This window comes from Condylura cristata, unplaced genomic scaffold (assembly GCF_000260355.1).
Source record: "Condylura cristata isolate star-nosed mole 26May11 unplaced genomic scaffold, ConCri1.0 scaffold00026, whole genome shotgun sequence".
In the NCBI taxonomy this organism is placed as follows: domain Eukaryota; kingdom Metazoa; phylum Chordata; class Mammalia; order Eulipotyphla; family Talpidae; genus Condylura; species Condylura cristata.
The window spans coordinates 3,922,205-3,945,633 of record NW_004567127.1 but is presented as its reverse complement, the minus strand read 5'-3'; the positions used below and the strand labels follow the sequence as shown (position 1 = coordinate 3,945,633).

The following is a 23,429-nucleotide window of genomic DNA, read 5'->3' as shown; positions in this document are numbered from 1 at the left end:
GGGTGGACGGCTGCAGGGCCTGTGTGAGCTCTCCAAAGAGACTTAGGGACGCCGTTTTGAGAAGGAATCTGTTCATCCCCTCACCTCTCCGCTTCAGTGTGTGCTTCAGCCCTCTCACCGTGCAAGCGACTGGTTAGCTGCTACGCTTCCAGGACGCCCTCCCCGCACGTCAGGGCCTGTCGGTCCCACCTTCTCACCTCCCGCAAGTGACCTGGACGCTTTGCTGAACTCTCACGAATGTGTTTTGAGCAGACATTCCTGAGGAGACTCAGATGGCAGCAGCGCCGCGGAAGAATGTCACCAGGTCAACGGCTGAGCCGCCAAACTTGGTGCCCGCCGCCCCCCTGCAGCGCCAGGATCTGCAGCCTCTGGGAGCTAACAGGTTCAGCGAGCGCCCACCAGGTAAGACCCGAGGGCCTGGCGCTGGTGCGGGGGCTGCCGGGAGTGAAGGGCCTCGGGCGCGGTGGCGGGAGGGCGGCCCGCGTCGCGGTGCCCGGGTGATTGAGGCGGTGACGCTCAGCCGGGCTCTGCGTGGCCTGTTTGGAGCCCAGAGGCCAGCGTCTGTGTCTGCCTGTTCGCTGGCCTTGACCGGTCAGCCCAGGGCTGGCGCGTGGCAGCCTCCCAGCCAGTGTTTGTGCATGAACACGCGGACCCGTGTAGGTGCACGCGGGGCAGGGCAGGGCAGGGGTGACCCAGAGGCCCCAAACCAGCGCTGATACCTGTCTGGCTGCCTCTTCGCACCCTGAACTTTGCAGAAAAGGACGATCTGAGGAGTAGCTGCAGAACCAAGACCCCTAGTCGAGCCACACGCACGTGGCATGACTGGCCGGGCTGCGGGCAGGAGAGAGAACCCTAAGCCCAGGCTTCTCCCAGGGGGGCGCTGCTGGAGACACCGGAGAAAGGGGGGAGTGAAGGCAGGGGAGGGAGAGAGGAGAAACATACTGTGCCCCAAGAAGCTGGGGTCGCGCTGAAGGGTCAGGAGACAGCGAACTTGTTAGCGTGGCCTCCCCTGGGGCTGGGCTGCCGGCCCTGGGGGGCAGGGCGGGGCCTGCGCCACCAGAGGAGGGCCCACTTTGGTCAGATTAGTAAAATAGGGACGTCTGTGCTATGTTTTGGGAGGTATTCCGGTAAAATAGTGACTTGTTTAAAAACACGTTAACATTTAAATGGCGGATTTTTATGTCTGGAAACATTTTCTTTGGGATGCTTCACCCCTAAAATTGCCACCAGCTGAGGCACCGTCTTTGTTAACAGACTTCGGGAGCCGCCCCTGTGTCTTGAATTCCACCTGCCTGGCCGTTTCTGTCGCCCACTTTCTGCCTTTGATTCTCTCTTCTCTGCCGAAGATGTTGGTGGTCATCTTATTTTTCATGCACTCTGTTTTGTCCTTAGTTACAGTAGTTCTTGGTGTGATTAAAAAACAACAACAACCCAGAGAAAGAGCTAAGGATGAGAGGGTGAGGGTCTGAGCGGCCGGGGGGCCGTGTGGAGCCAAGAGTGCCCCTCTGACAGGCCCGCTGGCCGGCAGATTGCAGACTGCTGCCAGAGGCCGCGCCCCGGGCGCCTTGAGCTCACTCCTGTTTGTGTGCAGGCCCCCTGAGCTCCACTCCCAACTGGGAGTGGCAGGTCACGAAGGAAGCCGTGTACGCACTGCATCGGTCCCTTGAGTCATGTCCCGACGAGACCGCTGAGGCAGAGGACCCCGCTGGGCTGAAGGTGAGCCCGGGGTCCGCCCCCAGAGGCCGGTGCGCCCCGAGAGGACAGCTACAGGGCAGCTGCCTAGCGTGGCCATCCGGTAAAGCGTTCGGGGTCGCCGCCCATCCGTATTTTTCCTCTTGAGTACTGAGACAGAAGCGCCACTTTGCTTTCTCAAGGCCACACGGTTGCAGGGGTCTGTGGCCAGAGGCTCCGTTTGCTCATGTCACAGGACATGAAGACTTGCCGCCTCCGTGAAGGGCTGTGTACACGCCCGGGACGCAGTTAGAAAGGCCCGAAGACCAAGCTAGAGCGCAACGTGCTGTAGGGCCAGGTGCACAGTGTGCAACAGCGAAGCCCGCTGCCTGCCCACTGCGAGTCTTCAAGACCGCGGAGAGGAGAGAAGCCAGACTCTCCAGCTGGGGGGAGACTGATGGTGACGTCGGCGCCTGAGCTGGGCACAGCAGGGGCCTTACTGAGCAGGACGCCTGCTGTGGAGCCTGGCACTGGAGAAGGGGCTTAGCCGGGCCAGGCTCCAGAGGGAGCTGGGAGAATTGTGAGCAGGGGTTTTTTAAGCAGATTGTCTTTTCAACACAGACAAGACAAACTCGAGTCAGAAAAAGACTCAAGGGGAAGTCCAGCTAGTGGCTGTTGCGATTTGGCTAGCAGGCCCGGCTGTGGGCTGCCGAGAGAGGCCAAGGTCAAGAGGTGCTGAGGAAAGGCTGGTGGAGTGGCCCAGGGGAGGGTGGCCAGTCACCAGCAGCCGAATCTGACTTTGGCTGGGGAAGCAGCCGCTGAAAGAGTGAGGGGGGCTCTGTGAGGTGCTGGGCAACTATCCCTGGCCACCTTGGATGTACGGTCGCTCTGGTGAGGGCAGCAGCCAAGCGCTTCAGAGGCTCCTGAGCAGCTTACCGACAGCCGGAATATCAAGAGGGTCATGGAAACAGGGCGAGACTAGATTGTGGATCCTCGCAGCCAGGAGCCTGCCCAGGTGCTCACCAGGAATTCACGCCTCACTCAGGTTGTTGCCTCTGTCAGGTGCCTTTGCTGTTACACCAGAAGCAGGCGTTGGCCTGGCTGCTGTGGCGGGAAAGTCAGGAGCCACCGGGAGGGATCCTGGGTAAGTCGGTGCTTCGAATGTGTGTCTCTCTCAGTCCTCTCAACAGCTCTGTGTGGTTGGCTGGGTCACGCCCCCATTTACAGACAAGGAAACTGAGGTACAGAAAGTTGAGCAACAGTCTCAGGAGAGCAGAGCTGAACGGTCAGTCAGGTGTTGGTTGTAGAAGCTGTTTTGACTGACCAAGCAGAGGGGGAGTGTGGGCCCACAGGGAGCTTCCTCCTCCTCCGAGCTGAGTCTCGTACGAGTCCATGGGGTCTGGAGAGCGGCCGTGCCTGGCTGCAGAGCCTACGGGCGGCTTTCCAGGCTCTGCTTTGGGGACTCATCTCCTGAGGATTTTCCAAGGTGTTCCACTTCTAGAAAACACGATCAGTGTCCACGACAGCTAGTCATCGCTGTGCCGGGGATCCTCTGGACTCCGTGACTGCTAGGACTTGTCCGTAATTGTACCCATGACTAGAAATTATAACAGTAAAAGAATAAAGTTATTTTGATGTGACACAAGTGAAAATCCTCAAATGAAAGCCACACACGCGGCAAAGTCCAGAGCAAGCCAGGCCGCAGTTTCCAGCGGCCTGCCCATGAAGTGAGACCCGCAGGGCAAAGCGAGCCCGGCCAGCTGGGGCGGCAGGCGTACAGCTTGCCCACCAGGAGAGCCCCTCACAGCTCAGTGCCTGAAGTACCGGTGGCCGGCCAGACAGGCAGCCGCAGCCTGCTTGTGCCGGAGTCCCAGACTCCAGGGAAAAGCAGGCGTTCGCATCGCCTGTATTGCTCACAGAGTTTAGGCCCGGCGAGCCACCCTCGCCCGCTGTGGGAGTGAGCAGTCCCCACCAAGTCCGGGCTCCCAGATGCCAGGCCAGGGCCAGCCTTGTCAGCCGGCCGTGCAGAGGGCAGTCGCTGGCCTGTGTGGTCACTGTTTCTCTGCAGGGTGACAGGGCCGGTGCTGGAACAGCGCCCACATTTAACATCTGCTTATGTCACTGAGCATTTCAGTTAAAATAAGGCTAATAGTACATCAGGTTGACGCAGTAAGTGGGCCAAGGCCAGAGACGGGCAATGTCCGTGCCCAGAGTGTCGGTTTCTGCCCGACTGACAGAATCTGAGGGGATGGAGGACTGTTCTGAGGTAACTCCAGAACTGTGCTGACCCGAGCAGGGTCAGATCCACTAGGCCTTTTTGCTTTTGAGGGCAGAGAAAAGACAGGTCAGCATCCTCAACTGGGAAGACACCGCCGTGCCTGTCGGACAGTAGCACCGTACTGCGCTAACGGGAGGGAGATCTCAATAACGCCCCACGGTTTATACACGTTATGATGAACGACTGACCTGGACTCCAAAACAAAGCGCAAGGCCTGGGGGACATTTGAATGAGCATGACCACATGTTCGTCAGGGCAGCTAGGCGAGCCGTAACGGCACCACCAGCAAAGAAACGGGCACGTCTCCTGCAGCTGAGGCTTCGCTCCAGTAATCCACTCTCTGTGTCTGCTTTTGCTTTCCAGCGGATGACATGGGCTTAGGAAAGACACTCACGATGATCGCACTCATTCTGGCCCAGAAGAATCAACAGGAAACAAAAGCAGTGGAGCAAAGCCTGCCGTTGGTGCTCTCCAAAGATGGTACAGCTGCTGACCCCACTCTGGGAGCCGGCGCCGAGCCCCTAAACCACGCAAGCGCCCCGGGCATGCAGGACCCAGCTATTGGGAACCAGTGTCTGGCTGTGGTTTATGGCAGCCTTTCTGACATCAGCTATGCTAAATCATACATTTTCTGTTTTTTAGCTTCATCTTTGCATAGAAAGACCTTATGGAGAAAGCCTAAGGCTCTGGCCTATCTGGTTCTAGCAGTGATGACTGTTTTTGCTTAGGTCGAGGCCCTGTCTCCAGGGTAGAGCCAAATTATACTAGCATATTCTGCCTGCAGGGAAGATCTGTGATAAAGTCAGATGTTAGGCACCACAGCAAAAGCTGTTTTCCATGTGTCTGAAATGTCTAGAAGATCTCTGTCGTCCAGCCTGTTTTTTAAATGCATTATCGGTGTGAGTTCTTGACAGGTCCTGCGTGGAAGGTGTGTACAGCACCTCATAGACACGGGACATTCCTCACTTGGTTGGGCAGCAAAGAAATCTGTGGCCACCTGGCCTGCGGGCCACAGTGAGCAGCCGGGCCGCTGCCCCCGGGTCCCTGTGACAAAGCCGTGTCTGCTCCTGCTCACGCACGGCCGGGCCGGGCCTGGTGCAGACACGTCACCAGCTGGTGCAGGTGATGCTTAGCCGAGGAAAGGTCTTTGGACTTATGTTTTGAGCGGGGTTTCAGGTACTTTTTTAGAAAAAAGCAGTCACCCTTCCCTGTAATGAAGCAACTCACGGGAGTCAGGAGCTGATCTGGCGGCTCTGTGACCGCGCACCGCGGGTCTTCCCGCTTCAGATGGGGCCGCGTGCTGCTCACTGTCTCTGACACGGTGGGGACACAGGAAATCGTCCAGTGTTTTGGGTTAAAAGATCACCTCTTCCACTGCCTGCCTGTGAGCTACCTGTCCTGTGAAAGCAGCCGTTGTTCCAAGTATTAAATGAGTCCAGGGCTAGTGTGTTTAGGAAGGTGAAGCCGGCGAATGTGTGTAACGGGGTGTTGGCGTCCTCCTCCAGGCCCCCCTCAAGACTCCCCTGAGCTTACTTCCCACGGAACACTACTCATCTGTCCTGCTTCCCTGCTCCATCACTGGAAAAATGAGGTGGCGAAATGTGTGAAGAGCAGCAGGCTGAGGGTCTGCCTCTACCACGGCAAGAACCGGGACACCAGTGCGGAGGTGTAAGTAGGGAGGGCCTTCGGGGCGCGCCTCCCCGCGGAGGGGCCGCCACCCGCTCTGCTCCCCGTGAGGTTCTTTAGTCAGCGCCACTGGTGACCGTGAGGACTGAACGGCCTCCGCCTGTACCGCGGGGGCCTCTGGAGGGAGAAAGGCACCGCCCGCTGGGGCCCGGGTGCTGCCCTGCGGAGGCCCGTGGCCTGAGGGGCCTGGCGGCTGGGCTCCTGGAGACGGGCAGCGCAGGCCCCTTGCCGTGGTCCCCGCAAGGTGCAGCTCTGGGTGGAGCAGGCTGGCGCGTCAGCCGAACCTGCGTCCCTTGCTCTTTGGCTGCCTTCTGATTTCTGGTCATTTTCTTTCACGCATTTCCAGAAGCTGTGTCAGCTCTTGGAGTAGTTAATACGCTCAGTGTGAACATCTCTTGGCAAGAATCTTGGCCTTGTTTGTTCACAGCAGGACCACCTGCATGCTGGGGAACGTTACGGCCGCTTCCAGGCTTGCTGTGGCAGCACGTGAAGGGCGTCCCTTTGTGGACAGTGCCCATCCGCTGGATGTCCCCAGTACCGCCTCGCTCGTGATCCGCACGTCTGCGCCAGAGGCGCCGGCCTGTGCTTTCTGCAAGGGCCAGAGAGCACGGCAGGCGCCTCTCCTCTCTCCTCTGTCTTGGTCGTTTTCGCGACTCACTGGGAGGTGGCAGTTCTGGCCATCTTAGTGTGAATGCAGAGAGAGGGGTTACCCGAAGGCCCCCCAAACTGCCTGCACTAATAGGTTCTGCCATCCAGTGCGTAAGACATACCTACCCCAGTGTGTCAGACCTTCGATGGAAAGGCGCTTGAAGAGATTGTGCGATGCAGGGAAGGGGAGGGCAAGAATAGGGAAGACAGTTTCCACATGTAACACCCTGTGATCCGTCCCCTCATGGGCAGATGCCCAGCCACACAGGGGTGGCCCAGAGCAGGGCAGCTGAGGCCCCAAACTGCCACAGTGTGAGGCCTCTTCCGGGGGACCCACAGGAGCGGCCAGAAGGGGCCGGCAAGGCTGGGACACGAGCAGCAAAATCAGAGTCAAGATAAAGGCTGCCTCTGGCAGCTCCCGAGGGTCTCTCACCCATGTGTGCCTTCGGGTCTTCCCCTGCCCCCCAAGACCCTGGTCTAGGTCCAAGGGGAGAAGCAAGCGTGACATCACACATCTTTCCGTCCGTCCCCATGCTTCTTCCAGCCTTCTCTTTCCCCTCTCTCTGCTTCTTTCCAGTCCCTTTTCCAGCCTCTTCCTGCCTTCCCCTCCGGCCGGCTCCGCCCTTCCCTGGGGGCCAGAGAGCCGCTGCTCACACAGCAGCTGCCCCACAGAGCGGTGGACTGGTCCTGCAGGCCGACTGCATTTGGCTATGCTTTTCTGTACATGAGCCACCGGAAGAGTTTGGCTCAAGTCTCCAGGGTTAAGCCACCGTAAATTTCTGAAGGCGGTGACCGGAAGGGGGAAGGAGAACATTTCCCAGATGGCAGTGTTAGTCTCTTGGTTTGAAAGGAATTGGATTCGCACTTCGGCCGCATCTACCTCTGTGGTCAGAATGTAGCCGTTACCGATCGGCACATTCTCAGCACTTGTTGACATGACTCAGGCAGCGTGCAGGTGTCGCTGCCTCTAATCCGACACAGCGTCTCTGTTCCCGGACGCCCTCTCAGGCCAGCGTGACGCTGTGCCGGGAAGGATGGGTGTCTCACGTTGAGTCTTGGTACGGAGGGGCATGGCATGGTTATAGCATATGTCTTAAACCAAAATGTCCAAGCGGGATTCATGGGTGTTTACAAACCCATCACAGGACACAGAGACAACAGCATCGACGCTCTGGGGGTTTCCTAGCCACCCCGGGACGCGAGCACCCATTCCCCAGCCCTGCCTCGTGTCTGACCAGGTCCTGTCAAGCTTAATCTGACGCCAGCCAGAGACTTTCCTTTCTGGGGAAGGCTGGGAAGACAGAGTGGTCTAGCTTTAGTGAGTAGACGGTAGTGGTAAGAGAGAAGGAGGCCCAGGGAGTAAGATTTATCTCTCCCAAATCGGGTTAGGATGGCGGACGTGAGTTATGAATTCCACTGTGGGCACTTTTGTAAAGGGACCTGCCCCTGCTCGCTGACCATTGTGGGGATCATCGACCATCTGCTTTGTGTTGTGTCTATGCAGCCTTTCTACATATGACATTGTCATCACCTCCTATAAACTTGTGGCACTAGAGGTTCACGCAAAGAAGCCGAAGGGAGAGACCCCGGATGCAAAGCCCAGGGCGAAGGTGAGGCTGGGGCCCCAGGGAGGTAGTGCGGACTGTGTGCGTGGTGCCGTGGGATTACCTCTCTGCTACCAGGTTGCAAGCTCCTCGGGCGGAACTGTCCCGTCACTCAGCGTGTTACATGGAAGAGCAGACTCGATAAATTTCCAGTGAATTTGTGTAAATGGAGTAAATAGTGAATGGGTGAATATGTAGGCTTGACCCCTGCTGTGAACTTCAGCCCTCGCCATTGCCCGAAAGTGGTTGAGAGGATCCGTGAAAACCCAGCGGAACACACCTTCAGCGCCCGGCTTCCAGCCGACTTGTTCTTCCTTTGTACCCACTGGGAGTTTCCACTCTTGGTCTCTTCAGCTTCACCTTTACGTCACGTCTCTAGCTCAGAGCTCCTGGGTGGAAGGTCAGAGGGAGACCTCGACTCATTTATTTCCATCCTGTTGTTAGATGTCACTTGTGCTTCTTTCAGGGACCCTCGACTCCTTTGCTGCGGATACTCTGGGCTCGCATCGTATTGGACGAAGCTCACAATATTAAGAACCACGACGTGCAGACCTCCGTTGCTGTGTGTCAGCTCCGTGCCTGCGCCCGTTGGGCCGTCACTGGAACCCCCATCCAGAACAACTTGCTGGACATGTATTCCCTGCTGAAGTGAGTATCTCTGGGACTTTAGATGTGAACCCCGTCAGTGATTATTTCACACCACGATAAAGTGTTGGTTTGTGCCGCCTTCCCTCTTGGCCTGCCATCTTGAAAGGGCACAAGGAGTTAATATTTATAAGAGAATGATCAGTTGATGGACAGGCCGATAGAGGACTTTGATGACACCCAGCTCCTCTGTATGGAAAAACTAGGACAGGTTGAATTAAAGGGAACAACAGCCATTTTTTCCAGGTCAGTGTAGAAAACTAGGAAACTAGACTAGTTCTGTGTTAAAACATGTGGTGTGGGTCAGGACTACCGTTTATTTGAAGGAAATGGAACAGAGGCTGATTTTAAAACACTTGCTTTTATTTAAGCGAGCACCTAGGAGGATATGGAATTCCTTTGCTGACCTTTGAAGCATTAGGAATAAATTCTGCCTTGCTTCAAGTTTCTGTTGTGACGCTACAGACATAATCAGTGGGAAAATTCACATCCTGATAATGTGGTTTTGTTACTGATGGGGGCCCTTTGAACTGTCTAGCAGAGCTTTGCCATGAATTCACTTTTAAAAATGATAAGATGACAGGTGTAACAGGAAAGCTCATTCGTTTTTCATCTCTTGTCTTTCTTCAAACATTTACTCCCTCCTCCCACACTTCTCCTCTCCGGCTCTCTGACCTTCCCCAACAAAAAAAGATTTCTTCGTTGTTTTCCATTTGATAACTTGAGTCTGTGGAAGAGTCAGGTTGACAACAGTACAAAGAAAGGGGGAGAGCGGCTAAGTATCTTGACCAGAAGCCTTTTGCTGAGGAGAACAAAAGACCAGAAGGACGCAACTGGCAAGCCCTTGGTAATCTCGCAGCGTGTGTCCCGGGGTGTTGGGGGCAGTGACGCGGCCTTGTCTTGGGTTGAACAGTCCTCTGCTTTGTCTGGGAGCCCCAGAGCACCCCTTTTCCCTATGAGGGGGCCCTGAGGTTGCTGCGCAGTGCCTAAGCATCCTTTGAGGGAAGAGGGGAAAGTCTGTCCAGGGGTTGACGAGATGTCCCGTGTCGACCCTGGGGGATTTGCTGTAATGTTTGGTTTATTGTAATAACCTCACCCAGCTGCTCATTTGTTTTATTCAGGTGATGCTGCCCCAGCGTACTTTCCAGCTTCACTGTTTAGAGCTCTCTGTAGCTGAGAAGGAAGTTTACGGTGTCCTTTTCGCAACATCAAGGTGTGTGTGCAGCGAAGAGGTGCCTCCTCCCATGTATTGCTCTGTTCTTGCTGGACAGTGAGTCGAGGTCAGGCTGCCTGAGACCGCTGAGGCCATATTTACGTGTCACTGATACCTGACCGCCTGTGTCCCTTTCCTTCGGACTCCCTCCCCGCTCCCCAGCTCACCTTGGTCTCAGCACATGGAAGGCTTTGAAGCCTTGCAGAGAATCCCCGAGTAGGGTCACTGTCCCCGGATCTGTCTGGCCCTCCCGGGACCTTCTGGAAAAGGTCTTAAAACCTTGGAGCTTAAAACGCGCTACGTCTTGTCATCACTTCTTTGTACTTCCTCGGAAGCTTCCGTCCTGAGTTCCAGGTTTATTCCGGCCCGCTTGTCAGCTCTCACTGCCGGTGTAAATGTTTTTTCTTTCTGGGCACCTTTTTTTAATACTCACCGATCGTACTGTGACATTGATGTTAGATTCATAAATAAATGTTAATGTAGTAAACCCATGTAGTATATATTAATGAATAGGAAGTAACAATAACACTTTGTGGAACTGACCCATTTGCTAGTCATTTTTAAACGATTTGTGTTTTAGATAATTGCATTTTTCGTTGCCTCTGCCCGGTGCTTGCTGAACCTGACCTGGTCCAGCAACCCGCTCATCTGTAATGTGCCAGGCCCTGCAAGCACAGTTCCGCGATGACCTTTGTGACCTTGTGGCCTCCTCAACCCTTGGGTCTTAGTGACCCTCTGCATTTTCTCTTTTGGGCTGAAACAGGTCAATTTTGCAGTCCTATCTAAGAAGACAGGAAAGTGGGGACCGCCAGTCTGAAGCCAGCCCTGATGATCCATTCCGTAGAGGTGAGTCGTCAAGGAAACGTGGGTTCAGCCTCAGCACAGGTACAGAAAGGAGGTCTTGGTTTCTTAGTATCAGACCTGCCCTCAGCTAGGAATCACCCCAGCCTTGTAACGCTGACCAGCTAGCACTGCACCCCGCATGCTAAGCTTCTCTTGCATCATTTTAAAAATCTGCTCTATTAAAACGTGAGTAAGTCTGTAAAGAAAACCCGTGTTTCACTGGGCTGCGTTGGTACAGAAGTGAGTTATCACTAACTGTTGACACGTTTTAAATGGCTGCTTCTAGTTCGGATTCTTCTCCACATTTCCCACTCAAACCTGTTCTCTTCTGGGCTTTGATTTCCTCATTGGCAGTGGCCCGGGAGTTTGGGTACAGCGGCAACCGCGCAGGCCCCGCGGCCGCGGCCTCACGGAGCGCCAGCCAGAGGAGCGTGCTGTCTCAGCTGCTGCGGCTGCGCCAGTGCTGCTGCCACCTCTCTCTGCTGAGGACGGTGAGAGAAGCCCTAGGCGGGGCCCGGGGGGCTGCTGGAGACGCGCCTCTCGGCCTCCTCCAACGGGGTCGTCTGCTGGATCCAGGAAAACGGGGCTTGGAGAGCTGTGGTTGGGGCAGACAGAAGGAGCTTGCCGCCTTGTTTATTTTGCTTTATGTTCATCTTCATTGATCTCAGCCATCCCCGTGGTCTTGAGTTTTTATGTTTGTTTTGTTTTAAATACGCTTTCAGATGGGAAGTGGCATTTTATTAAAAGGAAACTGGAGACTTTGGCACTTTAGCATAGGAAGGCTAGTTTGGTTGTTGTGTTGTTTGTTTTTTTTTCCTGCCTGTGGCATTACTAGGGCCTTTAAGTTCAGTTAGGACAGCACAAGTCTTTGTACAATTGGCAAAGTCGCCTTCACGCTGGTAGAGGCACCGTCACAGTTAAGCGTGGCCTGTCATTCTTTTGAGCAATTGGGAGCGTGTAGCTGGATGTTTACTGGCTAAATTAACTGTGTTCTAGCGGGGGAGTAGGATGCCTGAGTGAGCTGCCTGGCAAGTCCCCGGAAATTCCGTCATTTGATTTGCTTTTAACTTGGTGAAAAAATGCACAAGGTTCCATTTTCACTGGGTTTCTCTGAAGGGATACTGATGATAAGTCGTAGGGCTGCTTGTGTGGCGCGTTGGGTGTGAAGCGTTGGGGAGTTCTCGGGCTTGTTGCCTCAACTGCCCTCCCACTCCTGCCCCTCCTTGTTCTGCTCAGGCCCTGGACCCGTCGGAACTGAAGAGTGAAGGCCTGGACCTCTCCCTGGAGGAGCAGCTCAGTGCTCTGACCTTGTCTGAATTCCAAGACCCAGAGCTGTCGTCCACTGTCGCCCTCAATGGCAAACACTTCCAGGTGGAGCTTTTTGAAGACACGAGAGAGAGCACCAAGGTACTTCCGTCACCACCGCTGTGGCGGAATGACTCTTGAGGCCTCACGTTTTCCCACGTGGGCCCACTAATTCTGGCCAGCGGGCCCTCTCTGGGTGGGAGGACCAGAAACACTAGGTAGCAGCCGCTCAGATTCTCGCTCTGGTCTTAAACTCTTGATTTTGCGAATGATTCTAAGCTCGCTGACTTAGCTTTTGGAGAGGGGCGTGGGTTAGCTCGACGTCAAGGTGGCTTTCTGCCTGCACCAGGGGGGAGCCCTCCGGCAGGGCTGTGTGGCAGTGGCAGCAGCGCCTGCGGGAGCAGCAGCTTGTGGCTGGGAAGTTGTGAAGGAAAACAGCCCTGGCTCGGCCCTCGAGACTCACACCTGTGGGCGACAGTGGCTCCGACTGTTGATGGGCCATTTGCCAGGATCACTTCCTGTGAGGACTTCAGGCCTCCTCAGACATTCGCTGCCTTTTCGTTAGAGCGTTCTAGGAGAGGAAGGCTGAGCTCTGCTGTGAGGCCCCTGCCCGGGCCTGTTGGCATGTCGCCACAAGCTTGCTGCTGCGGTGGGGTTTGTTTCTCTCTGTCCTTCCTGACCCAAACCTCACTCCTCAAGGGCTCTTTTTAAAACACAAAATAACTGGAGAGGAGGTTGCTGCCAGGGGAGCACTGTTATTTAAGAATCACTGTACTTAAAAATCTTAAATATTTGCCTGGGTCTTCCTCATAAGATGAGCACCCTACGTGGCCAGACTTCATACCCTCATGTCTTCAGAGTCAGCTCTCGGGGTTAAAACGTCCTTCCTCGCGGATCCATTTTCCTAGTCTCACAGGCTGTGCGGATTGACAAGGCTTCTTGACACAGGCCCGTGAGTGTTGGGCTGTTTCACAAACCTAACACCCGCGGAAGGTACTGGCCCCGGAACGCTGCCCTCGGGCCTCTGGTCAGCTCCATCACGGGGGAGAGTCGCCGTGCGTCAGCAGTTCCGGCCCAGGCGCCTGTCAGCCGGGTGGCGACAGTGCAGCTGCAGGTCCCCTCTTTGTCCAGGGTGCGGGGCGCCCAGGTGCCGGCGTCACAAGGCGGCGTGTGTGGCTGCCTCCGCGGCTCTTTCCGGGGAGGACGGTGAGCTCTTCACTGGGCATCCGCAGGGCTGGTGGAGTAAGGCGTCTTCGCCCCGAGGCCTGGCCCACCACCCCAGGGCTGCGCTAGGCCTGAGATGCAGTTGGCAGGTCGCCCGGGTGCGCAGCTGGGGGGAACAAGGCGCTTGGTTGTGCCATCTCACAGTCTCACCCTGGGCCTACGGGGTCTCCCATGCGGTGTGGGAGGGCGCGGGAGGGTCGGGACAGACCCCAGCGTCTGGAAGCGTCAGTGCATGTTCCTGGCACTGGACGGGCCTCTTTGTTCAGCCACCGGAGCGCCCAAAAGTGGAGCCAGTTCTCACCCTGCGGACCTTCGGCCCAGACCCTTGCTGGCCGCAGAGGGCCGGGTGCTGGGGACACGAGGCTCTTCCCTTGGAGTATCTGAGGTGGTGGCAGCGGGAGGTGGTGGGTGCACAGCTGCTGTAGAGCGTGAAGAAGACCGTGATGACAGAAAGGACGCTAGAGAGGGTCCCGGCAGGCAATGCCCAGCCCTTCTGTGGGGGACCGCCCAGAGTGGGTGACGCTGACTCACAGGAGTCTCAGGCAGAGGGAAGAACATGGCACAGGTGCTGCTCAGCAGAAGAAGAGAGTGTCGTTTGACGAGGCTGCGGTGGGTGACGGGCTAGAGCTGCAGGCAGAGCACCAGGCTCCCCTGGGCCCCGTCCCCCCCGTGGGTGGCCGGCCACTCGCGAGTCTAAAGGGGAGGAACGCAGAAATTTATATTTTAGAATCAGCGGTCTGTCTGCGAGAGGAGTCTGAGGAACAGGACCGGGTGCTGTGAGGGGCTGCGTCCGTGATTCACGTGAGAGAAAACGGAGGAAACTGCACTTGCCTAAAGCTACATATGTTCGTGTAACCTTTCCCCAGATCTTATGCCTGCTGGAAAGGCTGGAGGCCATCCGAAGAGAACCAGGGTCCCAAAAGAGGTAAAAGCGCCCTTTATCCGCATGTTGCTGAAACGAAGCAGAGGCATTTGATCTTGCTGGTCGTCATCAGTCTGGCTTTTCTGCATCAAGGGCCTTGAGTCTTGCTCCGCAGAAAGCACTGAGGGTAGCGCGTGCCCTGTGGTTTCAAAGGAAAATGTTTGCGGCACAGATTGAAAAGGGAGTCAGAGGATCCGGGTTAGCCGGCGGCGGGGCAGATGAGAAGTAGAGCAGCGGCTCAGGGAAGGACGGGGCAGCGGTGTAGAAGAGGGGGCCTGTGTGTGGACAGGCGCCGGCTGGGTGGGGGACACAAGAGGTTCCCTTCGCCCACTGCGAGCTCTTCGCCCGGTTCTGCGTGTGCGTTTGTGTGTGGGAAATACAAATCGTAAGGCAGTTAAAGCCTAGCGTGGGGGGAGGGCGGGAGCGGCAGCTTGTTCTGACGGGCAAGGGGAGGCGCCTGCACCCCCTGCTGCGGGAGCCCGGCTCGCCTTCAGGGGTGCCCAACCCCGAGGCGCCCTTCATGGTTTACGTGTAGCCCCACTTTGTCCGGACTCCACTCAGCGCAAGGTGAGTCACAGGACCAACGAGGCTTCGAGTCTCACGGGCCCAGGTGTGTGTCTTTGCCCCTCGGGTGACAGAGAGGCGCCTCTGATGCTGCATCTCAGACCAGTGGGGTCGCTAGCGCCCCGCAGGTGACCTATTTAACGGCCACGTGGCGTGTGCTCCTCCACAGCGTCATCGTCTCGCAGTGGACCAGCATGCTCAGAGTCGTGGCCTGGCACCTCAGGAGGCGCGGGCTGACCTACGACACCATCGACGGCTCTGTGGGCGCCAAGCAGAGAATGGACTTGGTGGAGGCCTTTAACAGCTCCAGAAACCCTCAGGTATGCCCCGGTCGCCTCAGAGCTCGGCGATCAAGAGCAGAGTGCGCCCAGGCGCGCAGAGAACCGCAGCGCAGGGCAGCTCCGTTGAAAGCTATCCACAGCCTGGACTGCAGCGTCTGTACTGATGACGTGCTGCTGCTCTCGGGAATCAGCCCGAGGGCCCAGGGCTCGGTGCAGAGCTGCTGAGGATCAGGGATCCTTTGCGCAGGAAGCAGGTGCCGAAGGTAGGAGGGGCCCGAGGAGGGAAGGGCCAGAGCCCGGGCCTCTGACTCTGGGTGCTGAGACCGTGGAAGGCACTCGGCAAACGATGGGCGAACGGAGCATGAGGTGGGGCCGAGGCGGATGGACCCGACAGTCTGGGTCACGGAGCCTCCCCCGGCCACCGAGCCTGTGCTTGTGGCTGCCAGGGACATTTTAGTGGCACGCAGTGGTTTTGAGGTTAACTCACCCAAAACGGGAAGAATTATCTTGAAGGGGAGGCGTGGGCCATAGCGGCGTTACGTTTCATATCACAGCACAGTTATGGTGCAGGAGGCGTTGCGTGGGAACACGGTGCTGCTTCCCAGTGTGGACCGTGGGCTTGAGCCTGAGCCAGGCGGAGAGGGGCTGAGGCCACCGGGCGGAGCTCATGGTGTGCCTCCTCTTGAAGGTGATGCTGATCTCTCTCACCGCTGGAGGCGTCGGCCTGAACCTGACCGGAGGAAACCACCTTTTCCTGATGGACATGCACTGGTAATGGAGGTTTTTCTCCAGTGGCCGCAGCACAGCAGGGGGCCGGGGCCGCGCGCTCTTGGCTCCGACGTGCCTGCGCACAACATTACTTTGCTGCAGGTCAGAGCGGTACTGGTCGGCGGCCTGGATTCCCAGCAAGGCAGGCTCGGGATGACTCCTTGAAATAGTCTGCTCACTTTATTGTTAGTCTGACATCTGTTTCCATGGAAACTGAGCAGAGGCTGTTCCTCAGGGCTGAGAGCTGCCTCAGTCAGCTTTGCTTCTTCAACACACCTTATTTCAGACATATATGTTGACACTCAAGGAAATCTGTACCCAAAGAAGCAGGAGACACTGTACTCCATGGGGCAGGCGAAGGAATTGTCCCGTTAGATCAGAGGCACACAGAGCCTGGCTTCCCGCACGCTGGCCCTGGCAGAGGAGCCCGAGTTGGGGTGTGGCTGGGGTGTGGGGGTCGGAAGTAGGGCCGGTATTGGTTTCCCAGGCATGCCCCTCTGGTGCTGGGCTGGGAACTGCCGCCTGTCTGCGTCTCCCGGCGCCCCAGTTGGCGCCAAGAGGCCACGCACTCCTGCCTTCTGGGAGGACGTGTGTAGGTTTTGTTTGGATGCTCTCAGACGGTGAGAGGGGGAAGCGGGGCATTTACACCACTTCAGGATGGAGAAGGGTACCCAGGATTTTAGAGACGAGGGAGTGGTCTGGAGATCAGAGCGAGAGCTGTGAAGAAGGCACAAGTTAAGTCTCCCTGTAGAAACGGAATCCTGAAGTCAAGCACAGCCTTGGAGATCACTGGCTGCCCTCGCAGCTCCCAGTAGCCATCCGGGGTTGGGGGGTGCGGGTGGGGCCTGGCCCCAGGCCCGACCGCTCGTTAGTCCTGGCTTCGAGCACTGTTTCCCCTCTGTCTCTTCCGTTGTCAACCGATGATGGTGCTGAGAGCTCTTCTTAGAGTAATCTGAGCTCAGTCTCTCTTTGGAGGGCAGAAGGTAATCCGGGGCTTTCGGAGTCTCATTCTGACCGAGCCAGTGGCTTTCTGACATTCCGTGTGATTATTTTAGGGGAGAGAGTAAATGTTGCGGGTGCTGTAGGCCACGTAGGTCTCTCACACGCACTTTGTTGTGGGTTGTTTGTTCTTACAACCCTTTCAAAATGGCGGCCCTGCTCGCCCAGCGTCCGATGGGAACAGGCTGCAGGCTGGTTTGCCCTTGGGATTGGTCCACCCCGGGCTAGGACCTCAGTACCTTTCAGCTCCTTTGCGTGTCGTGTACAGGAACCCATCGCTTGAAGACCAGGCTTGTGACCGGATTTACCGGCTGGGGCAGAAGAAAGATGTCTTCATACACAGGTAGGCGTCTCCCGGCTAGGCCCTCCCGAGTCCTGCTTCGCACAGGGCTCTCTCTGGGTGCTGGGGAAGATTGTGAAACGCTGGCAGGGAACACAGACAGTTGGGGGGTGACCCTGGCAGTGCTGCCAATGATGAACACACCCATGTAAATGATGAGCCATTTCTGGTCAGAGCAGCCCATAAAAGGACCCTTATATTACCCTTTATTTTGACTTTCTGTCAGAGAAGATAAGTACTCTTACAAGAATAACGCCAAAAACTCCCCCAGCCGTTTGATGGCAAGAATAATGCCAAATGCTGATTCTCGCGCACTTTCTGAATGTACCAGCTTTTTTCTGAGCCACATGAGAGGAAGCTGCCGGCGTGCTGCACCTCTGCCGACAGCTACTTCAGCACACATTCCTAAGCAGGGGGCCCATGCACGCCGCGGTCGCTGGCCGCAGTTTGCTGGTTTGCTGTGGCGTTATCTGACCTTGGGCCAGTCTCATTTTGCCACTTGCCCCGAGATGTCTTCATGGGGAGAAAAGCCCGGCTCGGTGTGGTGTTTGCTGCCGTGACCCGTCTCCTGTATCTGGAGCGATACCCGGGCCCTGCTGCATGGGGGGGCAGCACTTCTCTGTGAAAAATTGCCTATTGCTGCAAGCCTTCCTGACTGGGAACCCCTTTTGTTTCTTCCTGCTCATGGCCAGCTTTCCTGAAGAATCAGGAGTCAGAGTCTTTCTTGCTTACCGCCCCTTCATTCCTCAACTTTGCAAAGCCATTTTCAGCCTGTTGCTTCACTGAAAGTGCTCTTGTTAAAGAAACACCTGTCAGTTCCAGAATTTGCCAACTACAGTAATTGTGTTTGTTGTCTTTTCCTGTCACTGGCTCTCAACTCCCTCCCGTAATCATCTTTTCTGTGCCAGTAAGTCCACGATCTGTAGCGTCAGCTCTGCTGTCTCCCAAGCCCCAGACCCAGATGTCCTATCTGTTAAATACCAGGCTGCAAGTCACATGCACACCCGTCATTCATTTGTGCACACAGCTCACTGAGCGCCTGACTGAACCTCTGAACACTGAAGGTGGCAAGTGCACATCTCTGTTCCCGGGAGCCGAGATGCCACAGACTGAAATTCTTCCCCCATTTTGTGTCACTCACCCTTGTGAGTGTTCTGTCTTTGTGAGAGGCATCACCATTTGCCTAATCACTGAACCAGAAAACCCTCCCTCTTTCTCATTTTTCACACGTCAGGTTTTCATTTGCTTTCTGAGTGCTTCATGTAAGCATCCCTTCCTCCCTACCCCACTCCCATGTCCCTCGTTATATCTAACCTCCTCAACACGACGTGTACAACCATTCGTGATCTGCCCCATCAGCCACTGCGCTGCCGCTGTTATGCTACAAAATGGTGGAGACCCCTGACTTGTGCCCTGTCCAGACTGGCCGATGTGGCCAGCCTCCAGCAGACCTTGACTTCACACACATTCCCTGGGATGCTGCCCTTGTGCCATCTGGCGAGCCCTGCCTCATCCTGCAGCCCACGCACCATGAGTTGACTTCCTGAGCCTTCTCTGAACGCCCCAGATTTCCTTCTCTATTCCACCTCCCATGTAGGAGTACTGTCGTCACGTATCATCACCTGTGTCTTGTGTTCTTTTGGAGGCGAGGACTGTGTCCTCAGCCCCATACCTAGTGAAGGAGATGGCTCGGGGTGCAGGCTCGGGGTGTATGTGTTGAGTGCCCGAGTGACAGCAATGGTGTTTCATTATTTTGAAAAACCTGTTTTTAGTGTGAATTAGCAACAAAATAGGACATTGCACTGAAGCAAGACAGGAGAGGTCTGCTGCGCCATATGTGGGTCAGCTCCCCGGCTGGCCAGCTGGGGATCAAACTCATGCCACTGTGGCTACAGATTGCCTCCTAGAGCTGCACTTTAACCCCTTGGCCGCCAGGGAGGGCCGTGATGCAGCTTTTTGACTGTGCCTTCTGGGTATCTTTGACAGATTTTGGCTTTTCTCACCTCAGTTCCCAAAAGAAAGTCAGTTTGCACTCCATCATTTTTAACAGATGCACATTTACTTGTACCTTCTACACACTGGTTCTTTACCAAACCTAAAAACAGGAAGATAAAGTCTCATTTAAAAATAAAGCATAAATAGATCTGCTTGCTTTGGGGTTTTGACGATTTGCTTGTCTATTCTTTTAGATTTGTGTGTAAGGGGACAGTGGAAGAGAAGATCCTGGCACTCCAAGAAAAAAAGAAAAACTTGGCCAAGCAGGTTCTGTCAGGGTCTGGAGAATCTGTTACCAAGCTCTCCTTGGATGACTACAGAATCCTTTTCGATATCTGAGCTCCTGTTTGCGGGGCTTAGAGCAGGGAGCGCCATCACTGCTTCCTGCCAGCGCCTCGGAACCACGCAGCCTTCTGAGTGACCCTGTCCATCGCCTGGATTTTAGCCCCAGAAGAATGGGGCACCAGCCGCTGTGCTAACGAACGGGCTAGTCAGTTATGATGGGGACTTGGTCATGATTATCAGGTTGATGACAGTCATATTAAGGAGTGACCTAGAAACCAATACATTACTTTGATACAAGCCACTGCTTCAGCGCAAGGTGATTCTGGAGGAGACTGGGTGCGGTGTCCTTGAACCCCACCGCGGGGGCAGCGCCCCTGACGCAGGTCTGTCCCTGTCTTCATCTCTTGCCAGTGAGGCTGCTCCTGAGCCTCTCCGCTGGGCTGAGCGGAGAGTGGGCCCTCTGGCGTTGCTGCCGGTTGCCTCATCCCAGGGGTTCAGGGCCATGAGGGGCGCGGTGTTTACACTGTGGTCGTAGCGCTGAGCAGCACTGGTCTGTGTAGTGTTCGGATCGCTGTATCGTTTGGCGCACACACCTGAGTGCCAGGTAGGTGGTAGCTGTGCACGTCATTTAATACCACCTGATATTAACAGCAGTCCCTGCTCCCCTGAGGCTGACGGTCTAGAGGGGAGACAGGTGGCAGTGGTGGGGAGGCCACCAGGTGAGGAAGACTGGGGGTGAAGGGACTGAGGTCGGTGTGTGGGCCTGGCCACGGCGACGCCCAAGGCGCTTCCTGCAGTCTGACATAAGCAGTGCTCAGTTCCCCCCGCTGCCTCTTCGCGGGGACTCCCCCAGGTCTCCACCCACGGAGACGCCTCTCTCGCGTCCCTGGGAGAGCTGGGCCCGGCGGGTGTCAGCGCCGTTTGTCATCCCTGGCCGCGCTGTTTGTGCCGTTTCCTCCAGAGGACGGAGGCTCCCACTGGCGGCCCGTGTCCGTTCCTGTTACACCAGAGGCGGCGTGGCTCATCACAGCGCAGCGTCCTGGCGCCGCCCCGGGCTGCCACGCGAGGGTGGTTTCTGGATCTGGAGCACTTCGTTACCGTGGGGACAATCTCTAAGTCCACGAACTTCTTAACCTTACCCTGGAGTCTTGGGCTCTGCAGATCACTCACTTGCCAGGCTTTTCAGCAGGCGGGGTCAGCAAACTGGAGCAAACTGGGTTTAGACTCCGCGGTAGCACCGGCCGAGGGAGAGCCGTGCCCCTCCCCACACTAGCTCTTGGTATTGGTGACGGGCCTGTTGCCATTTAAGCAGCTGTGGCATTGCCTGTGCTGGAACCTGGATGTCGTGTGGAAACGTTCTGTTTCAACATAGTTAGCTATGGCAACACTATCCAATTCCTGAAACCGGAGCCACTAAAGTGATGCACTCTTCATCTTTGGTTCTGAAATCGGATCCATCACACACAGGGCGGGGAAGGCAGGTGACGTGATACAAGCTGCTGCACAGCAAGCAGTTCCCTGGGGGTCTGAGGTAACTGGAAAACGCAGGTCCCTGAGGTGCGTGTATTTTATCCAACGTGTATGCAAGAAGCCCAAGATGGTTTTCCTAAGTGGATTTCATTAAATGCACCTTGAGAAAGGGATTCTCGCATGTAGAAACAGGTAGCAAGGAACTACAAAGTAAATCTACCAACCCGTTTGACAGAGTATTGATGGAGCCTCTCCTATGCGCCGGAGTAGCCCTTCCAGGGAGACTGGAGTAGTGCCAGCCCCCTGCCTGCACAGAGCTGGCCATCGGGAGCCCAGGACACGCAGGGAGCAGGCTGAGGTGTGTTAGGTGGTGGTGGAGTCCTGTGTTGCATCTTTAAGGCTTATTTATGTGTAGAAGAACTAGGGTGCAGGCCAGAGGTGCAAAGGAGAGAGGATGCATCAGACAGAGCGGGCGGGGGGCAGAACAGGCACCTACTCAAGCGCACTGCTGAGGGGAGCAGCGGGGAGATAGGCGAGGTCTGCGGCGCCCTGGGGGTCCCTCCCTGGGGGGGGATCAAACTCAGGCCACAGCAGAGGTAGCCCTGAGACTTAACCCCTCGGCCGCCAGGGAGGCCTGGGAGTTCTCTCTCGGACACGTAGAGGGACCGTGGGACAGGACGCTCGGACAGGTGCAGAAGGGGGAGTGGTTTCGGGGGTTTCCCGTGAGGGAGCACTCCAGACGGAGCGACAGTGACTAAAGGTGCCAAGACAGAGTGCTGGAGAGTGAGGAGCCCTAGGCGGACTCCTCTGGGGGAAGGGCAGCGCTGGAGGCCGGTGGGGAGGACCGAGGCCAAGCGGGGCCTGGCACGCTCCCCTAAGACCGCGCTGCTGAGAGGACGGGGCGCCGTGCGGGAGAGTGGCGGTGCACGGAAGACCGGGGCTGAGTCGCAGCCGCGCCCTCTCGCGGGCGCGTCCAGGGAGCGGAGCCCGCTCCGGCCTGTGCGGCAGGGGGCGCTTTGTAGTGGCAGGGCGGCGCCGAAGGGCCCGCTCGCCTGGCACGAGCAGGTGTCCGGGGCTCTACTGCAGCACCGCCGCTTCTCACGGCTTGACCGGCGTGACCTTGCAGGCTCTGGGGCCAGGAGGTGAACCAGGCGGTGAACACGGTGTCGGGGCGGGGGACAGACATCCACCCAGCCGTCAGGGTGACGCCCAGTCAGTAGTGCTGAAGGTCTTGTTCTCTCGGGAGGGGCCGCACAGCAGGCAGCTCTGGGAGAGCTCAGTCAGACTGCCGCCTCCACCGTCGCGGAGGCCTGGCCGGGCAGGGCAGAGCCTGGCGCCCCCGCTGCCAGAGAGGTGGGTGGCTGCCCGGCCACCGCCTCTGCGATCGGCCAGTGACGCACAAAGATGCACTTGCCCTCGGGCGCAGACGATAGGCACTTTGCTGTAATTCTCTCAGTCTCTTCTGGGTCGGCCGGGCCGGGGGTCCGCTGGTGGGCTGGCGCCCCCGGCTGCGGTGTCACGGGGCCGGGCGACGTCACAGGGCCACGGTCCTGAGCAGACTCCTCGGGGCGCCCTGCCCTCCGGTCCACGTGCACTCCGACTTCTCGGCAAACTGCCCGCAGCATGACCAGTGGGGACGACCCGGGTGGCCTCTGTGTCCGTGGCCACAGCCGAGGTACCCGCCTGCATGGCACAAGTGGAGAGAGAGCACCACCATTAGAGGGTGTCCAGCGGTCACCATGGAGTGAGCACTGCTGCCAGCATGCGCTGCGGGGGGAGAAACGGCTGACAGGCCCGCGGGAGGGGGCGGTCTGACGCCCCCAGGATGGGATGGCAGCCAGCTCGGTGAGCGGAAGCACCGAGAAGAGTCATTTAATGCGGTTGGCTCCAGGGGACAAAGCGGTCTGGGGATAACTACACATTGAAATAGACGCGGAGGGTAGCGTGGCCGAAAAAACAAGGTAGGTAGGTCTGAAGAGCTCCACAGGAGGACGGAGCCCGTCTGAAGGGCGCCCGGGAGTAAACAGTATTTCAGAGTCACGCGACCCCTTGCCTGGCCTGATCCCTCCTGCACCTGCAGGAGAGAGGCCAGGGCAGCTCACCGCTCCCACCCGCTGCCCTGCCTGGCCCGGTTAGCCCGGCGGGTCTCAGTGCCCCCGTGCCCAGGTAGCTGGAGAGGGCGGTCTGGAGCCAGGCACGCCGGAGGCCTCAGGGCTCATCGGACCGGTGAGCCGCAGCAAAGCTAAAGAGCCCAGGACTTTGAAGCTTCCGTTCTACTTTTTGGGACAAAGCAGCTTTCCGCGAGCTCAGAGCTGTGGCGTAGCTACGTGCACGGCTCTGCCTCCTGAAGTCGGGTCTCGACCCGCTCGCCTTGCGGGCAGGGGCACGGTGGCCGCTGCCGAGCCGCAGGCCCACCTGGCATGGTGCCGCCACAGGCGCAGCGAGCGGTCTTCTGGCCCCCGCTGGAGCAGAACGTGCAGCAGTGAAACACGCCGGGGTGTGGACGGTGCCTCTTCTTCACGGTCACGGTGAAGGGCGAGCCCTGTGTCCGGAGCAGAGGACAGCGCGTGAGCCGCCAGGCGGGCGGGGCGGCGCCAGGGCTAAGCAGCGTCAGCCATGAGGGTCCTGGCCCGGAGTGCCGGGACGGCAGAGAGCAGCAGGCTGGCGGGTGCGAAGGCGGAGGGGCCC

The 23,429-nt window shown here is 57.2% G+C and overlaps 2 protein-coding genes across 2 annotated transcripts in view; one reads left to right on the top strand and one right to left on the bottom strand.

Moving 5' to 3' along the window:
• Window positions 1-21,271, top strand: part of TTF2 (transcription termination factor, RNA polymerase II) — a 33,550-nt gene extending 12,279 nt beyond the window's left edge. Inside the window, exons 7-23 of the mRNA XM_012730015.1 lie at window positions 253-402; window positions 1,592-1,716; window positions 2,734-2,815; window positions 4,313-4,429; window positions 5,455-5,617; window positions 7,788-7,893; window positions 8,354-8,535; window positions 9,226-9,379; window positions 9,654-9,745; window positions 10,509-10,591; window positions 10,943-11,079; window positions 11,825-11,995; window positions 13,984-14,042; window positions 14,773-14,923; window positions 15,573-15,655; window positions 16,920-16,994; window positions 19,181-21,271. Of these exons, the coding sequence (XP_012585469.1) occupies window positions 253-402; window positions 1,592-1,716; window positions 2,734-2,815; window positions 4,313-4,429; window positions 5,455-5,617; window positions 7,788-7,893; window positions 8,354-8,535; window positions 9,226-9,379; window positions 9,654-9,745; window positions 10,509-10,591; window positions 10,943-11,079; window positions 11,825-11,995; window positions 13,984-14,042; window positions 14,773-14,923; window positions 15,573-15,655; window positions 16,920-16,994; window positions 19,181-19,325 (2,075 nt within the window). The 3' untranslated portion in view covers window positions 19,326-21,271. The remainder of the gene's footprint in view (window positions 1-252; window positions 403-1,591; window positions 1,717-2,733; window positions 2,816-4,312; window positions 4,430-5,454; window positions 5,618-7,787; window positions 7,894-8,353; window positions 8,536-9,225; window positions 9,380-9,653; window positions 9,746-10,508; window positions 10,592-10,942; window positions 11,080-11,824; window positions 11,996-13,983; window positions 14,043-14,772; window positions 14,924-15,572; window positions 15,656-16,919; window positions 16,995-19,180) is intronic.
• A 462-nt stretch (window positions 21,272-21,733) lies between these two features.
• The window catches only part of TRIM45 (tripartite motif containing 45), a 7,145-nt gene continuing 5,449 nt past the window's right edge, over window positions 21,734-23,429 (bottom strand). Inside the window, exons 5-6 of the mRNA XM_004689601.2 lie at window positions 23,157-23,283; window positions 21,734-22,424 (exon numbers count right to left, since the gene is read on the bottom strand). Of these exons, the coding sequence (XP_004689658.1) occupies window positions 22,276-22,424; window positions 23,157-23,283 (276 nt within the window). The 3' untranslated portion in view covers window positions 21,734-22,275. The remainder of the gene's footprint in view (window positions 22,425-23,156; window positions 23,284-23,429) is intronic.